Source organism: Pelobates fuscus, chromosome 4 (genome assembly GCF_036172605.1).
Source record: "Pelobates fuscus isolate aPelFus1 chromosome 4, aPelFus1.pri, whole genome shotgun sequence".
In the NCBI taxonomy this organism is placed as follows: Eukaryota; Metazoa; Chordata; class Amphibia; order Anura; family Pelobatidae; genus Pelobates; species Pelobates fuscus.
In genome coordinates this window covers 8,795,448-8,822,178 of record NC_086320.1, presented here as the reverse complement: position 1 = coordinate 8,822,178, position 26,731 = coordinate 8,795,448, and the positions used below count along the sequence as shown (strand labels likewise).

The 26,731-nt window shown below is 41.8% G+C and overlaps 1 protein-coding gene across 1 annotated transcript in view; it reads left to right on the top strand.

Annotated features, from left to right (window-relative positions):
- Nucleotides 1-26,731, top strand: part of LOC134608271 (neurogenic locus Notch protein-like) — a 90,453-nt gene that overhangs the window by 31,834 nt on the left and 31,888 nt on the right. The window contains exons 10-15 of the mRNA XM_063450966.1: nt 478-600; nt 1,908-2,030; nt 2,625-2,747; nt 7,144-7,269; nt 10,981-11,109; nt 13,140-13,232. Of these exons, the coding sequence (XP_063307036.1) occupies nt 478-600; nt 1,908-2,030; nt 2,625-2,747; nt 7,144-7,269; nt 10,981-11,109; nt 13,140-13,232 (717 nt within the window). The remainder of the gene's footprint in view (nt 1-477; nt 601-1,907; nt 2,031-2,624; nt 2,748-7,143; nt 7,270-10,980; nt 11,110-13,139; nt 13,233-26,731) is intronic.

The window sequence follows — 26,731 nt, the reverse complement described above, 5'->3', positions numbered from 1 at the left end:
AGTACGTATAAAGCCATACCGGTAAATACGTATAAAGCCATGCCGGTAAGTACGTATAAAGCCATGCCGGTAAATACGTATAAAGCCATGCCGGTAAGTACGTATAAAGCCATGCGGGTAAGTACGTATAAAGCCATGCGGGTAAGTACGTATAAAGCCATGCTGGTAAGTACTTATAGCGCCATGCCTGTAAGTACGTATAAAGCCATGCTGGTAAGTACGTATAAAGCCATGCCGGTAAGTACGTATAAAGCCATGCCGGTAAGTACGTATAAAGCCATGCGGGTAAGTACGTATAAAGCCATGCGGGTAAGTACGTATAAAGCCATGCCGGTAAATACGTATAAAACCATGCCGGTAAGTACGTATAAAGCCATGCTGGTAAGTACGTATAAAGCCATGCCGGTAAGTACCTATAAAGTTTTAGAAAAATACCCAGAAAAACTAATTTATTTACAAATACTGTGTACCTCGCAGATATCGATGAATGCTTAGTGGGAAACGGAAGCTGCGACCAGCTATGTGTGAACCAGGCCGGCAGCTACGAGTGCCAGTGCCGCCCCGGCTACATACTGCAGGATGATGGCAGGAACTGTACAGGTAAGATGAGCATGGGATGTGTTAATTCTAACGTTTAATTCATTGCACACTGCTTGGAATTCCTTGATTGACAATATCGGTGATAATTGGAGAAACTCCGGTCTGTGAAATTCCATAAACGCAATCCTTCACATTCATGATCTGTTACAAAACTCTTCTTTGTACCAGCCAGTTGGGTGGAGACCATGACAGTTGTCTTTAGATGAAGTAAATCTATGTATTGTAACAGGACACAATAAAATCATAAAGTCATGTCAGGTCTCACAGATGACCAACTGTTTGTGGTCCTGGTGGATTTGTATTGCGTGTGCCTGCGTCTTTCTCATAGCTCATTGTAGTCAGCGACTGAAATACACTTTAATAAGGCCAAGCCCAACAAAACAGCGACTGAATGTCTTCCAATAAAATGTATACTTTATTATCAGCAGTTGTTTTCCCAGATTTGGCATTATCCCTAAAGGACAATACGAGCACTCCAGCTTGCTTGTGACTGTTTATAAAAGTGACAGTTTCAATAAAAATCAGCACTTTTGTAATTGGGGATAGAAACACCTTCCTGGCTGTCAATCAGACAACCGTGGCCAATCAGACATTCATGGCCAATCAGACATTCGTGGCCAATCAGACAACCGTGGTCAATCAGACATTCGTAGCCAATCAGACAATCGTGGTCAATCAGACAATAGCAGTCAATCAGAATGCCAGGGAGCTTTTCCTCCACTTCGGTTAGCTCCACTGAGCCGATGGAAGCAGCAGGAGTGCTCGGTTGGAATGTGCCTTCCTTCCCCCTTCTCAACGAGCTTAATTACAGCACTGAGAAGCATAGGAAGCAACCATCGCATACACGTCTGTCACTTGCCATTCCAGCGCAGAGGACCTCAATGAGAGACCTCTGATTGGTGTATTCCCAGCACACACTGAAAGAGAGAGGGCAAGACTTGCAAAGGCTGCAGACAAGAGATCTGCAGCTTTAACAATCTGTTATTATATATACCCACAAAGAAAAATGTATAATTAAATGCATGGATGTTTCAATTGGCGGATGTCTACTATTTAGAGATTCATTGGTTTATTTTGGGCAGTGGAGTGTCCCTTTAATTACTATAGACAAAAGTCCTACTTTGTGCTTGTAATTGGGAATGGTGTGCCCCAGTGACATTGCACCTCAGTATACGGGTCAGGGCGCAGCCATCCTGCCAGTCTGCCTCGTATATTGGGTAAACTGATTAATCCGAGCATCGCCTTCTTAGTGTTTTATACCAGCTGCCTTGTGATATTTACTAAGCTGATTTCACTAACATTGACAGATGCTGACGAGTGCCAGACAAACAATGGGAACTGCATGCAGATCTGCAGAAACACGTTTGGATCATTCGAATGTCTTTGTCGGAAGGGATTCCAGCTGCACGTGGACCTCAGGGGATGTGTTGGTGAGAATGAGCGATAGGTGGATCTAAATATCACAACAGCCGGCCTTAAATCTAACGCAAAATGTGAACAGTCATATTTATGTAAATAAGCAATTCTCAGCCAATGCTATACTGTGGGTTCGTATGACTGGCAAAAGTAAAAAATAAATAAAAGGATCTGCAATGGTAATATGTGCATTTACAAATCTCACCACTAGGTGCCCCCCAAGCTCTAAAAATACACCTTCAGAAAGTTACCATATTACATACATGCTGGAAGGTGGGATTATTCACTGAACTCTGGATTGTATCAAAATGTAGGTTAAAATATCCAACCTGCAACCATATCTCTCCTGACGAGCCATTTTAAAGGGGTTTATTCACTAAACAGCGCATTGTAGTGAATTCAAATTACGGACAAAGAGAGGGATCTGGCCAGTTCTCAATCTGCTCCAGTTAGAGAAATGTGCAACCGAGGTTTCAGATCAGCACAATTCAGTGTTTAGTGGGTAATTCCCACGTTTACTGTGATCCTTTTATTTCTTATTAAATTTCATCTCATTTTGTCCTACTGGCTGTCAGACCGACTCAGGAATACTTTGTGTCGTTTTCCAGATATCGACGAGTGTAAAATCGGGAATGGAGGCTGCTCTCACACATGTAATAACACAGACGGCAGCTTCCTGTGTCTGTGCCCCGTTCACCAGGCTCTCGCCCCGGATCGTAGAACCTGCATTAGTGAGTGAAGGACAGAATATGGATATCACTTAAGCTGGATCTGTCTGTCTGTCCGTCCTTCCACTGGTTACCAAAGGCTTATGGGAGTAAACGTTCACAGATGGAGTTTAGCGGTGGGGGATGTATTCGGATCTCGTGCTAAATGGAGAATATGTTTGGGAAATAAGTTCCAGATAATGTTATTCCTGAATTTACCAGATAATGATGATGATGATAATGATGATGATGACGATCATGAGAAATAGATGGAAAAAGGAGCATGCAGGCTCCCCTGAGGGGGTATATGTTAAACCCTTTCCTTCCAAAACCCATAGACTGCTGACCTCCCCCAGAGAACATCTTCCTACCCAACACCCCAAAAGTTACCACCTTCACATCCACCTCCCCTCCCAGAGAACATCTTCATAATGAACCCCAAAATCTACCACCTTCACTTCCACCTCCCCTCCCAGAGAACATCTTCCTACTGAACCCCAAAATCTACCACCTTCACATCCACCTCCCCTCCCAGAGAACATCTTCATAATGAACCCCAAAATCTACCACCTTCACTTCCACCTCCCCTCCCAGAGAACATCTTCATAATGAACCCTAAAATCTACCACCTTCACTTCCACCTCCCCTCCCAGAGAACATCTTCCTACTGAACCCCAAAATCTACCACCTTCACTTCCACCTCCCCTCCCAGAGAACATCTTCATAATGAACCCCAAAATCTACCACCTTCACTTCCACCTCCCCTCCCAGAGAACATCTTCCTACTGAACCCCAAAATCTACCACCTTCACATCCACCTCCCCTCCCAGAGAACATCTTCATAATGAACCCCAAAATCTACCACCTTCACTTCCACCTCCCCTCCCAGAGAACATCTTCATACTGAACCCCCAAATCTACCACCTTCACTTCCACCTCCCCTCCCAGAGAACATCTTCCTACTGAACCTCAAAATCTACCACCTTCACTTCCACCTCCCCTCCCAGAGAACATCTTCCTACTGAACCTCAAAATCTGCTACCTTCACTTCCACCTTCCCTCCCAGAGAACATCTTCCTACTGAACCCCCAAATCTACCACCTTCACTGCCACCTTCCCTCCCAGAGAACATCTTCCTACTGAACCCCCAAATCTACCACCTTCACTGCCACCTACCCTCCCAGAGAACATCTTCCTACTGAACCCCCAAATCTACCACCTTCACTGCCACCTTCCCTCCCAGAGAACATCTTCCCAATGACCCCCAATATCTACCACCTTTGCTGCCACCTTCTCTCCCAGAGAACATCTTCATACTGAACCCCAAAATCTACCACCTTCACTGCCACCTCCCCTCCCAGAGAACATCTTCCTACTGAACCCCAAAATCTACCACCTTCACTGCGACTGCACAAATCTAAACAAGTCAACAGCTCTTTTATAAATAGAGATATTTTACTAATTTATGTATTTATGAACAGTCTATCGTGTAGAATCTGTGTATATAATACATAAAACAGCTTCATTTTCAGGACAATCTCTGAAAAGTAATCGTTTTATTGAAAAGGTCTTGGTAATTTAGGGGTTTAACGGGAACTTTAATATTCAGTTTACTTATCCCTATATTTAGCATATATATTTTTGTGAAGAGTTAAAAATAAATAAGTGGGTGCCTCCATCTCTGGCTAATGGGGAGTTATTAACTGGTTATGGGTGATGTTTAATGTTTTACTCAATGATGTCGATTCTGGAGAAGTGACAGTTATATTTATTTGGAATATTTGGGGTGTCACAATACATCAAAAAGAAATAACAATAAAAGCTGCGCCTAGTAACAATAAAAATAAAAATAAATAGTCCAAATAAAATAAATGGATAAAAAGGAGAAAGTCTTATCTAAGAGTGTCTCGTGCAGTCGTCTAGTACGGCAATATTCAGTCTGCAACGATTGTCCTTATTTGGTTCTTCCTTGTAAATCCACTCATATGTAAAAGACAAAAGGGTATATACAGGAAGCCGGATAGTGTAGTAAGTTTAAATAAAAGTGAATAAAATATATAAAACTCTTGAATGCAAACTCACATTTGGGAGAGCTAAAACCTGCTCTGGTGGGAAGGGCGTTCAGCGGTATAATCCCCGCTTATGGGATATACAGTAGGTGTCCTTCGTCTGAGGTAAATTTTCTCCGTCCTTGATACGATAGGCACTCGGGTAGAGAGAAACAACCAATAGTGCACACTGGATAAAAAGCTAATTGATAAAATAAAGAAATAAAATAGGTACTCACAAGGGGGGAGCAGAACAACTGCTCCCTATTGATAGTGCTGGTGGTATTATCCCCACCTAGGATTACTTGGGGTCCGGAGTGATGATTAAAATGCCAGGTAAAAAGTGGATAAATATGTATTAAAAATACAATTAAAAGTAACAAAATATACTTTAATGTTAAAAATACACAATATTATAACCATAAACGCGTTTCGCCAATACGGCGTTATCAATATGGGAAAAAAGAACCTGATACCTAGCAGAAAGAGCATTAAATAACAAGTACAATACTTTAAAATTGGCGCCAAAAATTAGGCAACCAATCACAGAGAGAGTAAGAACTAATGTCAAAAATCATAATAAAAACAGTTAAAATCAGTTATGAGGTGGTTACAATTTATAATTGCAGCAACAGTGTGCCAATACATGTATAAAACGAACTCTTTAACAAAAGAAAATCGAAACCATGTATGAAATATAGCTCGGTCACATGACCGGCATAAACAACCAGGGGGGTATTGGGAAATGTAGTCGGACACCGGCAAGCACTGCGCAGCTGCCGGCGTCCTAATAGGGAATCGGTTGGGAAGGGGGCGCGGTCTGAATCACGTCAGCACGCACTCTTACATGCGGCTGACGTGAAGGGGAAGGACGATGGCTCGCACAAGGCTGCGGCCGTCGACATGGGAGGAAGATTGGGTCTATGACGCGGCGGGTAGCAGCCGTCGTCATAGAAACCGGAAACATAGTGCCGGTCGGCTCGCACAAAGCTGCGGCCGGCTGGAGGAATGAAGAACAATAAAATGGATTAAAAATATATAAAATATATATAATTAGTTGTATAAAATATATATAATTAAATATAAATAAAAACCACATCTTAAGAAATACACCATGTCTGATCACCTACTGCAGTGTGACCAGGCATGATGAGAATAGAAAAGGGGAAATATAAAACAGAGTAAAAGATGGCTTAAAGTGGCAGCTGTAAAAATCAGATAAAATCCAGAGAGAATACAATATAGATAAAGGGAATAGTAGCAGCAGTGTGAATAATTATAAGAAGTTAAACAAGTCAAAATCAACATTCAGACCATGGGGGGCAAGGGTTTGGAGTGTGTGAACCCACTCCATTTCTTTTTTACCTAGAATATTTTTGATATTACCACCCCTCCATGGAACAACACATTTTTTTATCCCAATACATTTTAACATTTTAGGGTCTTTGTTATGCATAATAAAGTGTTTGGATACTGAATGATTCAGGTATCCATTTTTGATGTTTCTGCAATGCTCGCTTAAGCGCGTCTTTAGGCACCTTGTGGTCATTCCAACATATTGGAGGCCACAGGGGCACTCAAGCAGATATATAACATTCTTTGTAGAGCAATTAATAAAGTCATTTATTTTATAAACCTTGTTTGTCCTTTTTGATGTAAATTCGGTAACTTTCTGAGGGACATTGGGGTCAGTGGTTCTGCAGACTATGCACATTTTGCACTTACAAAAACCTTTAATTTGAGGAAAGAAAGATACTGGTGGGGTCTTTTTAATTTCTTTAGTAAAATTCTTAGTTAAGATTGACTTGAAGTTTTGTGCTCCCTAAATATAATATTTGGACGTTCAGGTATAATTTTATTTAGTATTTCATCTTGTTTCAAGAGGTGCCAGTGTTTTCTTATGACCTTTTTTATATTGTTGCTTTTATTATTAAAATTGAAAATAATTGGTAATGGCATAGTCGTATCTGTGGATTTAGGTTTGTATTTTAAAAGTTCATTTCTGTCTTTTTTTTGGATATTCCTGATCGTTGCAGACTGAATATTGCCGTACTAGACGACTGCACGAGACACTCTTAGATAAGACTTTCTCCTTTTTATCCATTTATTTTATTTGGACTATTTATTTTTATTTTTATTGTTACTAGGCGCAGCTTTTATTGTTATTTCTTTTTGTTGTATCTCTCTTAAGGGTTTTTGAGGGATTCCCTTATCAAGTTGCTGCCTACTGTGTTATCTAGCGCTCACTCATTGTTCTGTTTTTTGTCACAATACATGTTTGTGCTCTGGACTCTACGTTATTGATGTGGCTCTGTAACCCAGAGATCTCGCTTTCTCCGTCCCCAATAAACATGGCAGCCTTTCGTTGGCAGACATCACGTCGTGTGCCCTGCAGAACGGCGGCTGTGAGCATATCTGCAGTAAGAGGCAGGAGGGCAGCATTGAATGTCAGTGCCACCCGGGCTGGGTCCTCAGCAGGAACGGAAAGACGTGTGATGGTGAGATTCCTGTTTTTCACCAATTTACCATTTATTACTTTTTATTAAGAGCTGCAATAGCCTGCTGTGCACGAACAGCGATATCAACCTCTAGGGGGCAGTCAGCGACAAAGGCCTAACTTTAATATTGTTGGCTAAATGTTTCAAATCATTTTTTATATTTTTTAATAAACTTTCAAAATTATTTGAAGAATTTATACAAAAATATTAAATCAAGTGTGAATATCTGTTTGTTATAATAGACACTGTGAAGCCAGAGTATACTTTTGGGGTATAGTTGTAGTTTCTTAGTGTTATCTCTGGAGTCTGGGGTTCGCACATTCCTCTGACATTGACCGGTGGTTGTTATGGTCCGATAGATAGAAGATTTCATTTTCCCTTTATTGCGCTTGGGACGAAGGCTCCTTTCCAGTGTATTTGGTAAATGTTACCAAGAAGTCATTACACGGCTAAATGGCCGCTCTAGCGTTAGTATTAGCTGCTTCTGAACTGCAGCTCCCACCATTAGTGACTTGGAAGTACCGGCTAATCCTATAGAGTATAATAGGATTTACAGTCATGTCACTAAGTATTACCGGCTTTTTCTATCTCTATGTAGCCTAGCCTGGCATTGCTTGGCACTGACCTCTGACTGACTCTTTCCATGTCACTAAGTATTACCGGCTTTTTCTATCTCTATGTAGCCTAGCCTGGCATCTCTTGGCACTGACCTCTGACTGACTCTTTCCATGTCACTAAGTATTACCGGCTTTTTCTATCTCTACGTAGCCTAGCCTGGCATTGCTTGGCACTGCCCTCTGACTGACTCTTTCCATGTCACTAAGTATTACCGGCTTTTTCTATCTCTATGTAGCCTACCCTGGCATCTCTTGGCACTGACCTCTGACTGACTCTTTCCATGTCACTAAGTATTACCGGCTTTTGCTATCTCTATGTAGCCTACCCTGGCATCTCTTGGCACTGACCTCTGACTGACTCTTTCCATGTCACTAAGTATTACCGGCTTTTGCTATCTCTATGTAGCCTACCCTGGCATCTCTTGGCACTGACCTCTGACTGACTCTTTCCATGTCACTAAGTATTACCGGCTTCTGCTATCTCTATGTAGCCTACCCTGGCATCTCTTGGCACTGACCTCTGACTGACTCTTTCCATGTCACTAAGTATTACCGTCTTTTGCTATCTCTATGTAGCCTACCCTGGCATTGCTTGGCACTGCCCTCTGACTGACTCTTTCCATGTCACTAAGTATTACCGGCTTTTGCTATCTCTATGTAGCCTACCCTGGCATTGCTTGGCACTGCCCTCTGACTGACTCTTTCCATGTCACTAAGTATTACCGGCTTTTGCTATCTCTATGTAGCCTAGCCTGGCATCTCTTGGCACTGACCTCTGACTGACTCTTTCCATGTCACTAAGTATTACCGGCTTTTGCTATCTCTATGTAGCCTAGCCTGGCATTGCTTGGCACTGCCCTCTGACTGACTCTTTCCATGTCACTAAGTATTACCGGCTTTTTCTATCTCTATGTAGCCTACCCTGGCATCTCTTGGCACTGACCTCTGACTGACTCTTTCCATGTCACTAAGTATTACCGGCTTTTTCTATCTCTATGTAGCTAGCCTGGCATTGCTTGGCACTGCCCTCTGACTGACTCTTTCCATGTCACTAAGTATTACCGGCTTTTTCTATCTCTATGTAGCCTACCCTGGCATCTCTTGGCACTGACCTCTGACTGACTCTTTCCATGTCACTAAGTATTACCGGCTTCTGCTATCTCTATGTAGCCTACCCTGGCATCTCTTGGCACTGACCTCTGACTGACTCTTTCCATGTCACTAAGTATTACCGTCTTTTGCTATCTCTATGTAGCCTACCCTGGCATTGCTTGGCACTGCCCTCTGACTGACTCTTTCCATGTCACTAAGTATTACCGGCTTTTGCTATCTCTATGTAGCCTACCCTGGCATTGCTTGGCACTGCCCTCTGACTGACTCTTTCCATGTCACTAAGTATTACCGGATTTTTCTATCTCTATGTAGCCTACCCTGGCATCTCTTGGCACTGACCTCTGACTGACTCTTTCCATGTCACTAAGTATTACCGGCTTTTGCTATCTCTATGTACCCTACCCTGGCATCTCTTGGCACTGACCTCTGACTGACTCTTTCCATGTCACTAAGTATTACCGGCTTTTTCTATCTCTATGTAGCCTAGCCTGGCATTGCTTGGCACTGCCCTCTGACTGACTCTTTCCATGTCACTAAGTATTACCGGCTTTTTCTATCTCTATGTAGCCTACCCTGGCATCTCTTGGCACTGACCTCTGACTGACTCTTTCCATGTCACTAAGTATTACCGGCTTTTGCTATCTCTATGTAGCCTACCCTGGCATCTCTTGGCACTGACCTCTGACTGACTCTTTCCATGTCACTAAGTATTACCGTCTTTTGCTATCTCTATGTAGCCTACCCTGGCATTGCTTGGCACTGCCCTCTGACTGACTCTTTCCATGTCACTAAGTATTACCGGCTTTTGCTATCTCTATGTAGCCTACCCTGGCATTGCTTGGCACTGCCCTCTGACTGACTCTTTCCATGTCACTAAGTATTACCGGCTTTTGCTATCTCTATGTAGCCTACCTTGGCATTGCTTGGCACTGACCTCTGACTGACTCTTTCCATGTCACTAAGTATTACCGGCTTTTTCTATCTCTATGTAGCCTACCCTGGCATCTCTTGGCACTGACCTCTGACTGACTCTTTCCATGTCACTAAGTATTACCGGCTTTTGCTATCTCTATGTAGCCTACCCTGGCATCTCTTGGCACTGACCTCTGACTGACTCTTTCCATGTCACTAAGTATTACCGTCTTTTGCTATCTCTATGTAGCCTACCCTGGCATTGCTTGGCACTGCCCTCTGACTGACTCTTTCCATGTCACTAAGTATTACCGGCTTTTGCTATCTCTATGTAGCCTACCCTGGCATTGCTTGGCACTGCCCTCTGACTGACTCTTTCCATGTCACTAAGTATTACCGGCTTTTGCTATCTCTATGTAGCCTACCTTGGCATTGCTTGGCACTGCCCTCTGACTGACTCTTTCCATGTCACTAAGTATTTCCGGCTGCTGCTATCTCTATGTAGCCTAACCTGGCATTGCTTGGCACTGCCCACTGACTGACTCTTTCCATTTCACTAAGTATTACCAGCCGCTACTATCTCCATGTAGCCTACCCTGGCATTGCTTGGCACTGCCCACTGACTGACTCTTTCCATGTCACTAAGTATTACCGGCTGCTGCTATCTCCATGTAGCCTATCCTGGCATTGCTTGGCACTGCCCTCTGACTGACTCTTTCCATGTCACTAAGTATTACCGGCTTTTTCTATCTCTATGTAGCCTAGCCTGGCATTGCTTGGCACTGCCCTCTGACTGACTTTTTCCATGTCACTAAGTATTACCGTCTTTTGCTATCTCTATGTAGCCTACCCTGGCATTGCTTGGCACTGCCCTCTGACTGACTCTTTCCATGTCACTAAGTATTACCGGCTTTTGCTATCTCTATGTAGCCTACCCTGGCATTGCTTGGCACTGCCCTCTGACTGACTCTTTCCATGTCACTAAGTATTACCGGCTTTTGCTATCTCTATGTAGCCTACCCTGGCATTGCTTGGCACTGACCTCTGACTTACTCTTCTCATTCGCCAGATCTCGATGAATGTGCTGACTTCACCCATGGGGGCTGTGAACAGGACTGCCAGAACCTCCCAGGAACCTATAACTGCAGCTGCTCTAAGGGATTCACTCTGCGGCTCGATGACCCAACTAAATGCCAGCGTAAGATGGCGGCCGCAATTATCCACACACCAACAAATCAGGAGAGTGTTATACAGAGAGTGACAGTAACAGAGGCAGTGAGAGAGCGTTATACAGAGAGTGACAGTAACAGAGGCAGTGAGAGAGCGTTATACAGAGAGTGACAGTAACAGAGGCAGTGAGAGAGCGTTATACAGAGAGTGACAGTAACAGAGGCAGTGAGAGAGCGTTATACAGAGAGTGACAGTAACAGAGGCAGTGAGAGAGTGTTATACAGAGATTGACAGTAACAGAGGCAGTGAGAGAGCGTTATACAGAGAGTGACAGTAACAGAGGCAGTGAGAGAGCGTTATACAGAGAGTGACAGTAACAGAGGCAGTGAGAGAGCGTTATACAGAGAGTGACAGTAACAGAGGCAGTGAGAGAGAGCGTTATACAGAGAGTGACAGTAACAGAGGCAGTGAGAGAGAGTTATACAGAGAGTGACAGTAACAGAGGCAGTGAGAGAGCGTTATACATAGTTAGTGACAGTAACAGAGGCAGTGAGAGAGCGTTATACAGAGATTGACAGTAACAGAGGCAGTGAGAGAACGAGTACTGTAGGTGGGCTTATAGTGGGGTATAACATACTGTAGGTGAGTTTATAGGTGTGCCTAAAGTGGAGTATAAAGTACTGTAGGTGAGCTTATATTGGGGGTATAAAATACTGTAGGTGTGCTTATATTGGGGGTATAAAGTGTGAGCTTATAGTGGGGTATAAAGTACTGTATGTAGGTGGGTTTATAGTGGGGTATAAAGTACTGTAGGTGAGCTTATAGTGGGGGTATAAAGTACTGTAGGTGGGTTTATAGTGGTGTATAAAGTACTGTAGGTGAGCTTATAGTGGGGTATAAAGTACTGTAGGTGGGTTTATAGTGGGGTATAAAGTACTGTAGGTGAGCTTATAGTGGGGTATAAAGTACTGTAGGTGGGTTTATAGTGGGGGTATAAAGTACTGTAGGTGATCTTATAGTGGGGTATAAAGTACTGTAGGTGAGCTTATAGTGGGGGTATAAAGTACTGTAGGTGAGCTTATAGAGGGGGTATAAAGTACTGTAGGTGAGCTTATAGTGGGGGTATAAAGTACTGTAGGTGAGCTTATAGTGGGGGTATAAAGTACTGTAGGTGAGCTTATAGTGGGGGTATAAAGTACTGTAGGTGGGCTTATAGAGGGGTATAAAGTACTGTAGGTGGGCTTATAGTGGGGTATAAAGTAATGTAGGTGAGCTTATAGTGGGGGTATAAAGTACTGTAGGTGAGCTTATAGTAGGGGTATAAAGTACTGTAGGTGAGCTTATAGTGGGGTATAAAGTATTGTAGGTGAGTTTATAGTGGGGGTATAAAGTACTGTAGGTGAGCTTATAGTGGGGTATAAAGTACTGTAGGTGGGCTTATAGTGGGGTATAAAGTACTGTAGGTGGGCTTATAGTGGGGTATACAGTACTGTATGTGAGCTTATAGTGGGGTATAAAGTACTGTAGGTGGGCTTATAGTGGGGTATACAGTACTGTAGGTGAGCTTATAGTGGAGTATAAAGTACTGTAGGTGGGCTTATAGTGGGGTATACAGTACTGTAGGTGAGCTTATAGTGGGGTATAAAGTACTGTAGGTGGGCTTATAGTGGGGTATAAAGTACTGTAGGTGGGCTTATAGTGGGGTATACAGTACTGTAGGTGAGCTTATAGTGGGGTATAAAGTACTGTGGGTGGGCTTATAGTGGGGTATAAAGTACTGTAGGTGGGCTTATAGTGGGGTATACAGTACTGTAGGTGAGCTTATAGTGGAGTATAAAGTACTGTAGGTGGGCTTATAGTGGGGTATACAGTACTGTAGGTGGGCTTATAGTGGGGTATACAGCACTGTAGGTGAGCTTATAGTAGGGGTATAATTTACTGTAGGCATGCTTAGAGTGGGGTATAAAGTACTGTAGGTGGGCTTATACTGGTGGTATAAAGTATTGTACGTATGGTCTACTTCAGGTTAATTTTTTCTCTCATAACTCCTGTTTCCAGCTGTATGTCACCCTCCGTGCCTGAACTACGGTGTGTGTGTGGCACCAGACACCTGTGACTGCCCTGTGGGGTACCCAGGCCCCGGATGCTCAGGTAGGTTTGGCATTGGATGGACATATTGAGGCCATTGGGAGGATATGTGAATACCATTTACCACAAATAGGAACTGAAGAGGATGTACCTAATGTAGGGGTTCTCTGAGAAACTTGTCTGGTTAAGCTGACCAGACTAAATCTGGCAGGATATAAAACATGGTATAAACAGACGGCACAGACTGAATATGGCGGGATATAAAACATGGTATAAACAGACGGCACAGACTGAATATGGCGGGATATAAAACATGGTATAAACAGACGGCACAGACTGAATATGGCGGGATATAAAACATGGTATAAACAGACGGCACAGACTAAATCTAGCAGGATATAAAACATGGTATAAACAGACGGCACAGACTGAATATGGCGGGATATAAAACATGGTATAAACAGACGGCACAGACTGAATATGGTGGGATATAAAACATGGTATAAACAGACGGCACAGACTGAATATGGCCGGATATAAAACATGGTATAAACAGACGGCACAGACTGAATATGGCGGGATATAAAACATGGTATAAACAGACAGCACAGACTGAATATGGCGGGATATAAAACATGGTATAAACAGACGGCACAGACTGAATATGGCGGGATATAAAACATGGTATAAACAGACGACACAGACTGAATATGGCGGGATATAAAACATGGTATAAACAGGCGGCACAGACTGAATATGGCGGGATATAAAACATGGTATAAACAGACGGCACAGACTGAATATGGGGAGATATAAAACATGGTATAAACAGACGGCACAGACTGAATATGGCGGGATATAAAACATGGTATAAACAGACGGCACAGACTGAATATGGGGAGATATAAAACATGGTATAAACAGGCGGCACAGACTGAATATGGGGAGATATAAAACATGGTATAAACAGGCGGCACAGACTGAATATGGCGGGATATAAAACATGGTATAAACAGGCGGCACAGACTGAATATGGCGGGATATAAAACATGGTATAAACAGACGGCACAGACTGAATATGGGGAGATATAAAACATGGTATAAACAGACGGCACAGACTGAATATGGGGAGATATAAAACATTGTATAAACAGACGGCACAGACTGAATATGGCGGGATATAAAACATGGTATAAACAGACGGCACAGACTGAATATGGCGGGATATAAAACATGGTATAAACAGACGGCACAGACTGAATATGGCGGGATATAAAACATGGTATAAACAGGCGGCACAGACTGAATATGGCGGGATATAAAACATGGTATAAACAGACGGCACAGACTGAATATGGCGGGATATAAAACATGGTATAAACAGACGGCACAGACTGAATATGGGGAGATATAAAACATGGTATAAACAGACGGCACAGACTGAATATGGCGGGATATAAAACATGGTATAAACAGACGGCACAGACTGAATATGGGGAGATATAAAACATGGTATAAACAGGCGGCACAGACTGAATATGGCGGGATATAAAACATGGTATAAACAGGCGGCACAGACTGAATATGGCGGGATATAAAACATGGTATAAACAGACGGCACAGACTGAATATAGCGGGATATAAAACATGGTATAAACAGGCGGCACAGACTGAATATGGGGAGATATAAAACATGGTATAAACAGACGGCACAGACTGAATATGGGGAGATATAAAACATGGTATAAACAGACGGCACAGACTGAATATGGCGGGATATAAAACATGGTATAAACAGACGGCACAGACTGAATATGGCGGGATATAAAACATGGTATAAACAGACGGCACAGACTGAATATGGCGGGATATAAAACATGGTATAAACAGGCGGCACAGACTGAATATGGGGAGATATAAAACATGGTATAAACAGACGGCACAGACTGAATATGGCGGGATATAAAACATGGTATAAACAGACGGCACAGACTGAATATGGCGGGATATAAAACATGGTATAAACAGACGGCACAGACTGAATATGGCGAGATATAAAACATGGTATAAACAGGCGGCACAGACTGAATATGGCTGGATATAAAACATGGTATAAACAGACGGCACAGACTGAATATGGGGGGATATAAAACATGGTATAAACAGACGGCACAGACTGAATATGGCGGGATATAAAACATGGTATAAACAGACGGCACAGACTGAATATGGCGGGATATAAAACATGGTATAAACAGACGGCACAGACTGAATATGGCGGGATATAAAACATGGTATAAACAGACGGCACAGACTGAATATGGGGAGATATAAAACATGGTATAAACAGACGGCACAGACTGAATATGGCGGGATATAAAACATGGTATAAACAGACGGCACAAACTGAATATGGGGAGATATAAAACATGGTATAAACAGACGGCACAGACTGAATATGGCGGGATATAAAACATGGTATAAACAGACGGCACAGACTGAATATGGGGAGATATAAAACATGGTATAAACAGACGGCACAGACTGAATATGGCGGGATATAAAACATGGTATAAACAGACGGCACAGACTGAATATGGGGAGATATAAAACATGGTATAAACAGACGGCACAGACTGAATATGGGGAGATATAAAACATGGTATAAACAGACGGCACAGACTAAATATGGCGGGATATAAAACATGGTATAAACAGACGGCACAGACTGAATATGGCGGGATATAAAACATGGTATAAACAGACGGCACAGACTGAATATGGGGAGATATAAAACATGGTATAAACAGGCGGCACAGACTGAATATGGCGGGATATAAAACATGGTATAAACAGACGGCACAGACTGAATATGGCGGGATATAAAACATGGTATAAACAGACGGCACAGACTGAATATGGGGAGATATAAAACATGGTATAAACAGACGGCACAGACTGAATATGGCGAGATATAAAACATGGTATAAACAGACGGCACAGACTGAATATGGGGAGATATAAAACATGGTATAAACAGACGGCACAGACTGAATATGGCGAGATATAAAACATGGTATAAACAGACGGCACAGACTGAATATGGGGAGATATAAAACATGGTATAAACAGACGGCACAGACTGAATATGGGGAGATATAAAACATGGTATAAACAGACGGCACAGACTGAATATGGGGGGATATAAAACATGGTATAAACAGACGGCACAGAATGAATATGGCGGGATATAAAACATGGTATAAACAGGCGGCACAGACTGAATATGGCGGGATATAAAACATGGTATAAACAGACGGCACAGACTGAATATGGGGAGATATAAAACATGGTATAAACAGACGGCACAGACTGAATATGGCCGGATATAAAACATGGTATAAACAGACGGCACAGACTGAATATGGCGGGATATAAAACATGGTATAAACAGACGGCACGGACTGAATATGGCGGGATATAAAACATGGTATAAACAGACGGCACAGACTGAATATGGGGAGATATAAAACATGGTATAAACAGACAGCACAGACTGAATCTGGGGAGATATAAAACATGGTATAAACAGACGGCACAGACTGAATATGGGGAGATATAAAACATGGTATAAACAGACGGCACAGACTGAATATGGCGGGATATAAAACATGGTATAAACAGACGGCACAGACTGAATATGGCGGGATATAAAACATGGTATAAACAGACGGCACAGACTGAATATGGATATAAAACATGGTATAAACAGGCGGCACAGACTGAATATGGCGGGATATAAAACATGGTATAAACAGACGGCACAGACTGAATATGGGGAGATATAAAACATGGTATAAACAGACGGCACAGACTGAATATGGCCGGATATAAAACATGGTATAAACAGACGGCACAGACTGAATATGGCGGGATATAAAACATGGTATAAACAGACGGCACGGACTGAATATGGCGGGATATAAAACATGGTATAAACAGACGGCACAGACTGAATATGGGGAGATATAAAACATGGTATAAACAGACGGCACAGATTGAATATGGCGGGATATAAAACATGGTATAAACAGACGGCACAGACTGAATATGGCGGGATATAAAACATGGTATAAACAGACGGCACAGACTGAATATGGGGAGATATAAAACATGGTATAAACAGACGGCACAGACTGAATATGGCCGGATATAAAACATGGTATAAACAGACGGCACAGACTGAATATGGCGGGATATAAAACATGGTATAAACAGACGGCACAGACTGAATATGGCGGGATATAAAACATGGTATAAACAGACGGCACAGACTGAATATGGCGGGATATAAAACATGGTATAAACAGACGGCACAGACTGAATATGGCGGGATATAAAACATGGTATAAACAGGCGGCACAGACTGAATATGGGGAGATATAAAACATGGTATAAACAGACGGCACAGACTGAATATGGCGGGATATAAAACATGGTATAAACAGACGGCACAGACTGAATATGGCGGGATATAAAACATGGTATAAACAGACGGCACAGACTGAATATGGGGGGATATAAAACATGGTATAAACAGACGGCACAGACTGAATATGGCGGGATATAAAACATGGTATAAACAGACGGCACAGACTGAATATGGCGGGATATAAAACATGGTATAAACAGACGGCACAGACTGAATATGGCGGGATGTAAAACATGGTATAAACAGACGGCACAGACTGAATATGGCGGGATATAAAACATGGTATAAACAGACGGCACAGACTGAATATGGCGGGATATAAAACATGGTATAAACAGACGGCACAGACTGAATATGGCGGGATATAAAACATGGTATAAACAGACGGCACAGACTGAATATGGGGAGATATAAAACATGGTATAAACAGACGGCACAGACTGAATATGGGGAGATATAAAACATGGTATAAACAGACGGCACATACTGAATATGGCGGGATATAAAACATGGTATAAACAGACGGCACAGACTGAATATGGGGAGATATAAAACATGGTATAAACAGACGGCACAGACTGAATATGGGGAGATATAAAACATGGTATAAACAGACGGCACAGACTGAATATGGCCGGATATAAAACATGGTATAAACAGACGGCACAGACTGAATATGGGGAGATATAAAACATGGTATAAACAGACGGCACAGACTGAATATGGCGAGATATAAAACATGGTATAAACAGACGGCACAGACTGAATATGGCGAGATATAAAACATGGTATAAACAGACGGCACAGACTGAATATGGCGAGATATAAAACATGGTATAAACAGACGGCACAGACTGAATATGGGGAGATATAAAACATTGTATAAACAGACGGCACAGACTGAATATGGCGGGATATAAAACATGGTATAAACAGACGGCACAGACTGAATATGGCGGGATGTAAAACATGGTATAAACAAACGGCACAGACTGAATATGGCCGGATATAAAACATGGTATAAACAGACGGCACAGACTGAATATGGCCGGATATAAAACATGGTATAAACAGACGGCACAGACTGAATATGGGGAGATATAAAACATGGTATAAACAGACGGCACAGACTGAATATGGCGGGATATAAAACATGGTATAAACAGACGGCACAGACTGAATATGGCGAGATATAAAACATGGTATAAACAGACGGCACAGACTGAATATGGCGGGATATAAAACATGGTATAAACAGACGGCACAGACTGAATATGGCGGGATATAAAACATGGTATAAACAGGCGGCACAGACTGAATATGGCGGGATATAAAACATGGTATAAACAGGCGGCACAGACTGAATATGGCGGGATATAAAACATGGTATAAACAGACGGCACAGACTGAATATGGCGGGATATAAAACATGGTATAAACAGACGGCACAAACTGAATATGGCGGGATATAAAACATGGTATAAACAGACGGCACAAACTGAATATGGTGGGATATAAAACATGGTATAAACAGACGGCACAGACTGAATATGGGGAGATATAAAACATGGTATAAACAGACGGCACAGACTGAATATGGCGAGATATAAAACATGGTATAAACAGACGGCACAGACTGAATATGGCTGGATATAAAACATGGTATAAACAGACGGCACAGACTGAATATGGCGGGATATAAAACATGGTATAAACAGACGGCACAGACTGAATATGGCGAGATATAAAACATGGTATAAACAGACGGCACAGACTGAATATGGGGAGATATAAAACATGGTATAAACAGACGGCACAGACTGAATATGGCGCGATATAAAACATGGTATAAACAGACGGCACAGACTGAATATGGCGAGATATAAAACATGGTATAAACAGACGGCACAGACTGAATATGGCGGGATATAAAACATGGTATAAACAGACGGCACAGACTGAATATGGCGGGATATAAAACATGGTATAAACAGACGGCACAGACTGAATATGGCCGGATATAAAACATGGTATAAACAGACGGCACAGACTGAATATGGGGAGATATAAAACATGGTATAAACAGACGGCACGGACTGAATATAGCGGGATATAAAACATGGTATAAACAGACGGCACAGACTGAATATGGCGGGATATAAAACATGGTATAAACAGACGGCACAGACTGAATATGGTGGGATATAAAACATGGTATAAACAGACGGCACAGACTGAATATGGGGAGATATAAAACATGGTATAAACAGGCGGCACAGACTGAATATGGGGAGATATAAAACATGGTATAAACAGACGGCACAGACTGAATATGGGGAGATATAAAACATGGTATAAACAGGCGGCACAGACTGAATATGGGGAGATATAAAACATGGTATAAACAGGCGGCACAGACTGAATATGGCCGGATATAAAACATGGTATAAACAGACGGCACAGACTGAATATAGCGGGATATAAAACATGGTATAAACAGACGGCACAGACTGAATATGGTGGGATATAAAACATGGTATAAACAGACGGCACAGACTGAATATGGGGAGATATAAAACATGGTATAAACAGGCGGCACAGACTGAATATGGCCGGATATAAAACATGGTATAAACAGACGGCACAGACTGAATATGGCGGGATATAAAACATGGTATAAACAGACGGCACAGACTGAATATGGTGGGATATAAAACATGGTATAAACAGACGGCACAGACTGAATATGGGGAGATATAAAACATGGTATAAACAGGCGGCACAGACTGAATATGGGGAGATATAAAACATGGTATAAACAGACGGCACAGACTGAATATGGGGAGATATAAAACATGGTATAAACAGGCGGCACAGACTGAATATGGGGAGATATAAAACATGGTATAAACAGACGGCACAGACTGAATATGGCGAGATATAAAACATGGTATAAACAGACGGCACAGACTGAATATGGCGGGATATAAAACATGGTATAAACAGACGGCACAGACTGAATATGGCGGGATATAAAACATGGTATAAACAGACGGCACAGACTGAATATGGCGGGATATAAAACATGGTATAAACAGATGGCACAGACTGAATATGGCGGGATATAAAACATGGTATAAACAGACGGCACAGACTGAATATGGGGGGATATAAAACATGGTATAAACAGACGGCACAGACTGAATATGGCGGGATATAAAACATGGTATAAACAGACGGCACAGACTGAATATGGCGGGATATAAAACATGGTATAAACAGACGGCACAGACTGAATATGGCGGGATGTAAAACATAGTATAAACAGACGGCACAGACTGAATATGGCGGGATATAAAACATGGTATAAACAGACGGCACAGACTGAATATGGCGGGATATAAAACATGGTATAAACAGACGGCACAGACTGAATATGGCGGGATATAAAACATGGTATAAACAGACGGCACAGACTGAATATGGGGAGATATAAAACATGGTATAAACAGACGGCACAGACTGAATATGGCCGGATATAAAACATGGTATAAACAGACGGCACAGACTGAATATGGGGAGATATAAAACATGGTATAAACAGACGGCACAGACTGAATATGGGGAGATATAAAACATGGTATAAACAGACGGCACAGACTGAATATGGCCGGATATAAAACATGGTATAAACAGACGGCACAGACTGAATATGGGGAGATATAAAACATGGTATAAACAGACGGCACAGACTGAATATGGGGAGATATAAAACATGGTATAAACAGACGGCACAGACTGAATATGGCGAGATATAAAACATGGTATAAACAGACGGCACAGACTGAATATGGCGGGATATAAAACATGGTATAAACAGACGGCACAGACTGAATGTGGCGGGATATAAAACATGGTATAAACAGACGGCACAGACTGAATATGGGGAGATATAAAACATGGTATAAACAGACGGCACAGACTGAATATGGGGAGATATAAAACATGGTATAAACAGACGGCACAGACTGAATATGGCGAGATATAAAACATGGTATAAACAGACGGCACAGACTGAATATGGCGGGATATAAAACATGGTATAAACAGACGGCACAGACTGAATGTGGCGGGATATAAAACATGGTATAAACAGACGGCACAGACTGAATATGGGGGGATATAAAACATGGTATAAACAGACGGCACAGACTGAATATGGCGGGATATAAAACATGGTATAAACAGACGGCACAGACTGAATGTGGCGGGATATAAAACATGGTATAAACAGACGGCACAGACTGAATATGGCGGGATATAAAACATGGTATAAACAGACGGCACAGACTGAATGTGGCGGGATATAAAACATGGTATAAACAGACGGCACAGACTGAATATGGGGAGATATAAAACATGGTATAAACAGACGGCACAGACTGAATATGGCGAGATATAAAACATGGTATAAACAGACGGCACAGACTGAATATGGCGAGATATAAAACATGGTATAAACAGACGGCACAGACTGAATATGGCGAGATATAAAACATGGTATAAACAGACGGCACAGACTGAATATGGCGAGATATAAAACATGGTATAAACAGACGGCACAGACTGAATATGGCCGGATATAAAACATGGTATAAACAGACGGCACAGACTGAATATGGCCGGATATAAAACATGGTATAAACAGACGGCACAGACTGAATATGGGGAGATATAAAACATGGTATAAACAGACGGCACAGACTGAATATGGCGGGATATAAAACATGGTATAAACAGACGGCACAGACTGAATATGGCGAGATATAAAACATGGTATAAACAGACGGCACAGACTGAATATGGCGGGATATAAAACATGGTATAAACAGACGGCACAGACTGAATATGGCGGGATATAAAACATGGTATAAACAGACGGCACAAACTGAATATGGCGGGATATAAAACATGGTATAAACAGACGGCACAAACTGAATATGGTGGGATATAAAACATGGTATAAACAGACGGCACAGACTGAATATGGGGAGATATAAAACATGGTATAAACAGACGGCACAGACTGAATATGGCGAGATATAAAACATGGTATAAACAGACGGCACAGACTGAATATGGCTGGATATAAAACATGGTATAAACAGACGGCACAGACTGAATATGGCGGGATATAAAACATGGTATAAACAGACGGCACAGACTGAATATGGCGAGATATAAAACATGGTATAAACAGACGGCACAGACTGAATATGGGGAGATATAAAACATGGTATAAACAGACGGCACAGACTGAATATGGCGCGATATAAAACATGGTATAAACAGACGGCACAGACTGAATATGGCAGGATATAAAACATGGTATAAAGAGACGGCACAGACTGAATATGGGGAGATATAAAACATGGTATAAACAGACGGCACAGACTGAATATGGCGGGATATAAAACATGGTATAAACAGACGGCACAGACTGAATATGGCGGGATATAAAACATGGTATAAAGAGACGGCACAGACTGAATATGGCGGGATATAAAACATGGTATAAACAGATGGCACAGACTGAATATGGCGGGATATAAAACATGGTATAAACAGACGGCACAGACTGAATATGGCGAGATATAAAACATGGTATAAACAGACGGCACAGACTGAATATGGCGGGATATAAAACATGGTATAAACAGACGGCACAGACTGAATATGGCCGGATATAAAACATGGTATAAACAGACGGCACAGACTGAATATGGGGAGATATAAAACATGGTATAAACAGACGGCACGGACTGAATATAGCGGGATATAAAACATGGTATAAACAGACGGCACAGACTGAATATGGCGGGATATAAAACATGGTATAAACAGACGGCACAGACTGAATATGGTGGGATATAAAACATGGTATAAACAGACGGCACAGACTGAATATGGGGAGATATAAAACATGGTATAAACAGGCGGCACAGACTGAATATGGGGAGATATAAAACATGGTATAAACAGGCGGCACAGACTGAATATGGCCGGATATAAAACATGGTATAAACAGACGGCACAGACTGAATATAGCGGGATATAAAACATGGTATAAACAGACGGCACAGACTGAATATGGGGAGATATAAAACATGGTATAAACAGACGGCACAGACTGAATATGGCGAGATATAAAACATGGTATAAACAGACGGCACAGACTGAATATAGCGGGATATAAAACATGGTATAAACAGGCGGCACAGACTGAATATGGGGAGATATAAAACATGGTATAAACAGGCGGCACAGACTGAATATGGGGAGATATAAAACATGGTATAAACAGACGGCACAGACTGAATATGGGGAGATATAAAACATGGTATAAACAGGCGGCACAGACTGAATATGGGGGGATATAAAACATGGTATAAACAGACGGCACAGACTGAATATGGGGAGATATAAAACATGGTATAAACAGGCGGCACAGACTGAATATGGGGAGATATAAAACATGGTATAAACAGACGGCACAGACTGAATATGGGGAGATATAAAACATGGTATAAACAGGCGGCACAGACTGAATATGGCGGGATATAAAACATGGTATAAACAGACGGCACAGACTGAATATGGGGAGATATAAAACATGGTATAAACAGACGGCACAGACTGAATATGGTGGGATATAAAACATGGTATAAACAGGCGGCACAGACTGAATATGGCGGGATATAAAACATGGTATAAACAGGCGGCACAGACTGAATATGGGGAGATATAAAACATGGTATAAACAGGCGGAACAGACTGAATATGGGGAGATATAAAACATGGTATAAACAGACGGCACAGACTGAATATGGGGAGATATAAAACATGGTATACACAGACGGCACAGACTGAATATGGGGAGATATAAAACATGGTATAAACAGACAGCACAGACTGAATATGGGGAGATATAAAACATGGTATAAACAGACGGCACAGACTGAATATGGGGAGATATAAAACATGGTATAAACAGACGGCACAGACTGAATATGGGGAGATATAAAACATGGTATAAACAGACGGCACAGACTGAATATGGGGAGATATAAAACATGGTATAAACAGACGGCACAGACTGAATATGGGGAGATATAAAACATGGTATAAACAGACGGCACAGACTGAATATGGCGGGATATAAAACATGGTATAAACAGACGGCACAGACTGAATATGGCGGGATATAAAACATGGTATAAACAGACGGCACAGACTGAATATGGCGGGATATAAAACATGGTATAAACAGACGGCACAGACTGAATATGGCGGGATATAAAACATGGTATAAAGAGACGGCACAGACTGAATATAGCGGGATATAAAACATGGTATAAACAGACGGCACAGACTGAATATGGCGGGATATAAAACATGGTATAAACAGACGGCACAGACTGAATATGGCGAGATATAAAACATGGTATAAACAGACGGCACAGACTGAATATGGCGGGATATAAAACATGGTATAAACAGACGGCACAGACTGAATATGGCCGGATATAAAACATGGTATAAACAGACGGCACTGACTGAATATGTCGGGATATAAAACATGGTATAAACAGACGGCACAGACTGAATATGGGGAGATATAAAACATGGTATAAACAGACGGCACAGACTGAATATGGCGGATATAAAACATGGTATAAACAGACGGCACAGACTGAATATGGCGGGATATAAAACATGGTATAAACAGACGGCACAGACTGAATATGGCGGGATATAAAACATGGTATAAACAGACGGCACAGACTGAATATGGGGGGATATAAAACATGGTATAAACAGACGGCACAGACTGAATATGGCGGGATATAAAACATGGTATAAACAGACGGCACAGACTGAATATGGCGAGATATAAAACATGGTATAAACAGACGGCACAGACTGAATATGGGGAGATATAAAACATGGTATAAACAGGCGGCACAGACTGAATATGGCGGGATATAAAACATGGTATAAACAGACGGCACAGACTGAATATGGCGGGATATAAAACATGGTATAAACAGACGGCACAGACTGAATATGGCGAGATATAAAACATGGTATAAACAGACGGCACAGACTGAATATGGCGGGATATAAAACATGGTATAAACAGACGGCACAGACTGAATATGGGGGGATATAAAACATGGTATAAACAGACGGCACAGACTGAATATGGCGAGATATAAAACATGGTATAAACAGACGGCACAGACTGAATATGGCGGGATATAAAACATGGTATAAACAGACGGCACAGACTGAATATGGCCGGATATAAAACATGGTATAAACAGACGGCACTGACTGAATATGTCGGGATATAAAACATGGTATAAACAGGCGGCACAGACTGAATATGGGGAGATATAAAACATGGTATAAACAGACGGCACAGACTGAATATGGCCGGATATAAAACATGGTATAAACAGACGGCACAGACTGAATATGGCGGGATATAAAACATGGTATAAACAGGCGGCACAGACTGAATATGGCGGGATATAAAACATGGTATAAACAGACGGCACAGACTGAATATGGCGGGATATAAAACATGGTATAAACAGACGGCACAGACTGAATATGGCGAGATATAAAACATGGTATAAACAGACGGCACAGACTGAATATGGCGGGATATAAAACATGGTATAAAGAGACGGCACAGACTGAATATGGCGGGATATAAAACATGGTATAAACAGACGGCACAGACTGAATATGGCTGGATATAAAACATGGTATAAACAGACGGCACAGACTGAATATGGCGGGATATAAAACATGGTATAAACAGACGGCACAGACTGAATATGGGGAGATATAAAACATGGTATAAACAGACGGCACAGACTGAATATAGCGGGATATAAAACATGGTATAAACAGACGGCACAGACTGAATATGGCGGGATATAAAACATGGTATAAACAGATGGCACAGACTGAATATGGCGAGATATAAAACATGGTA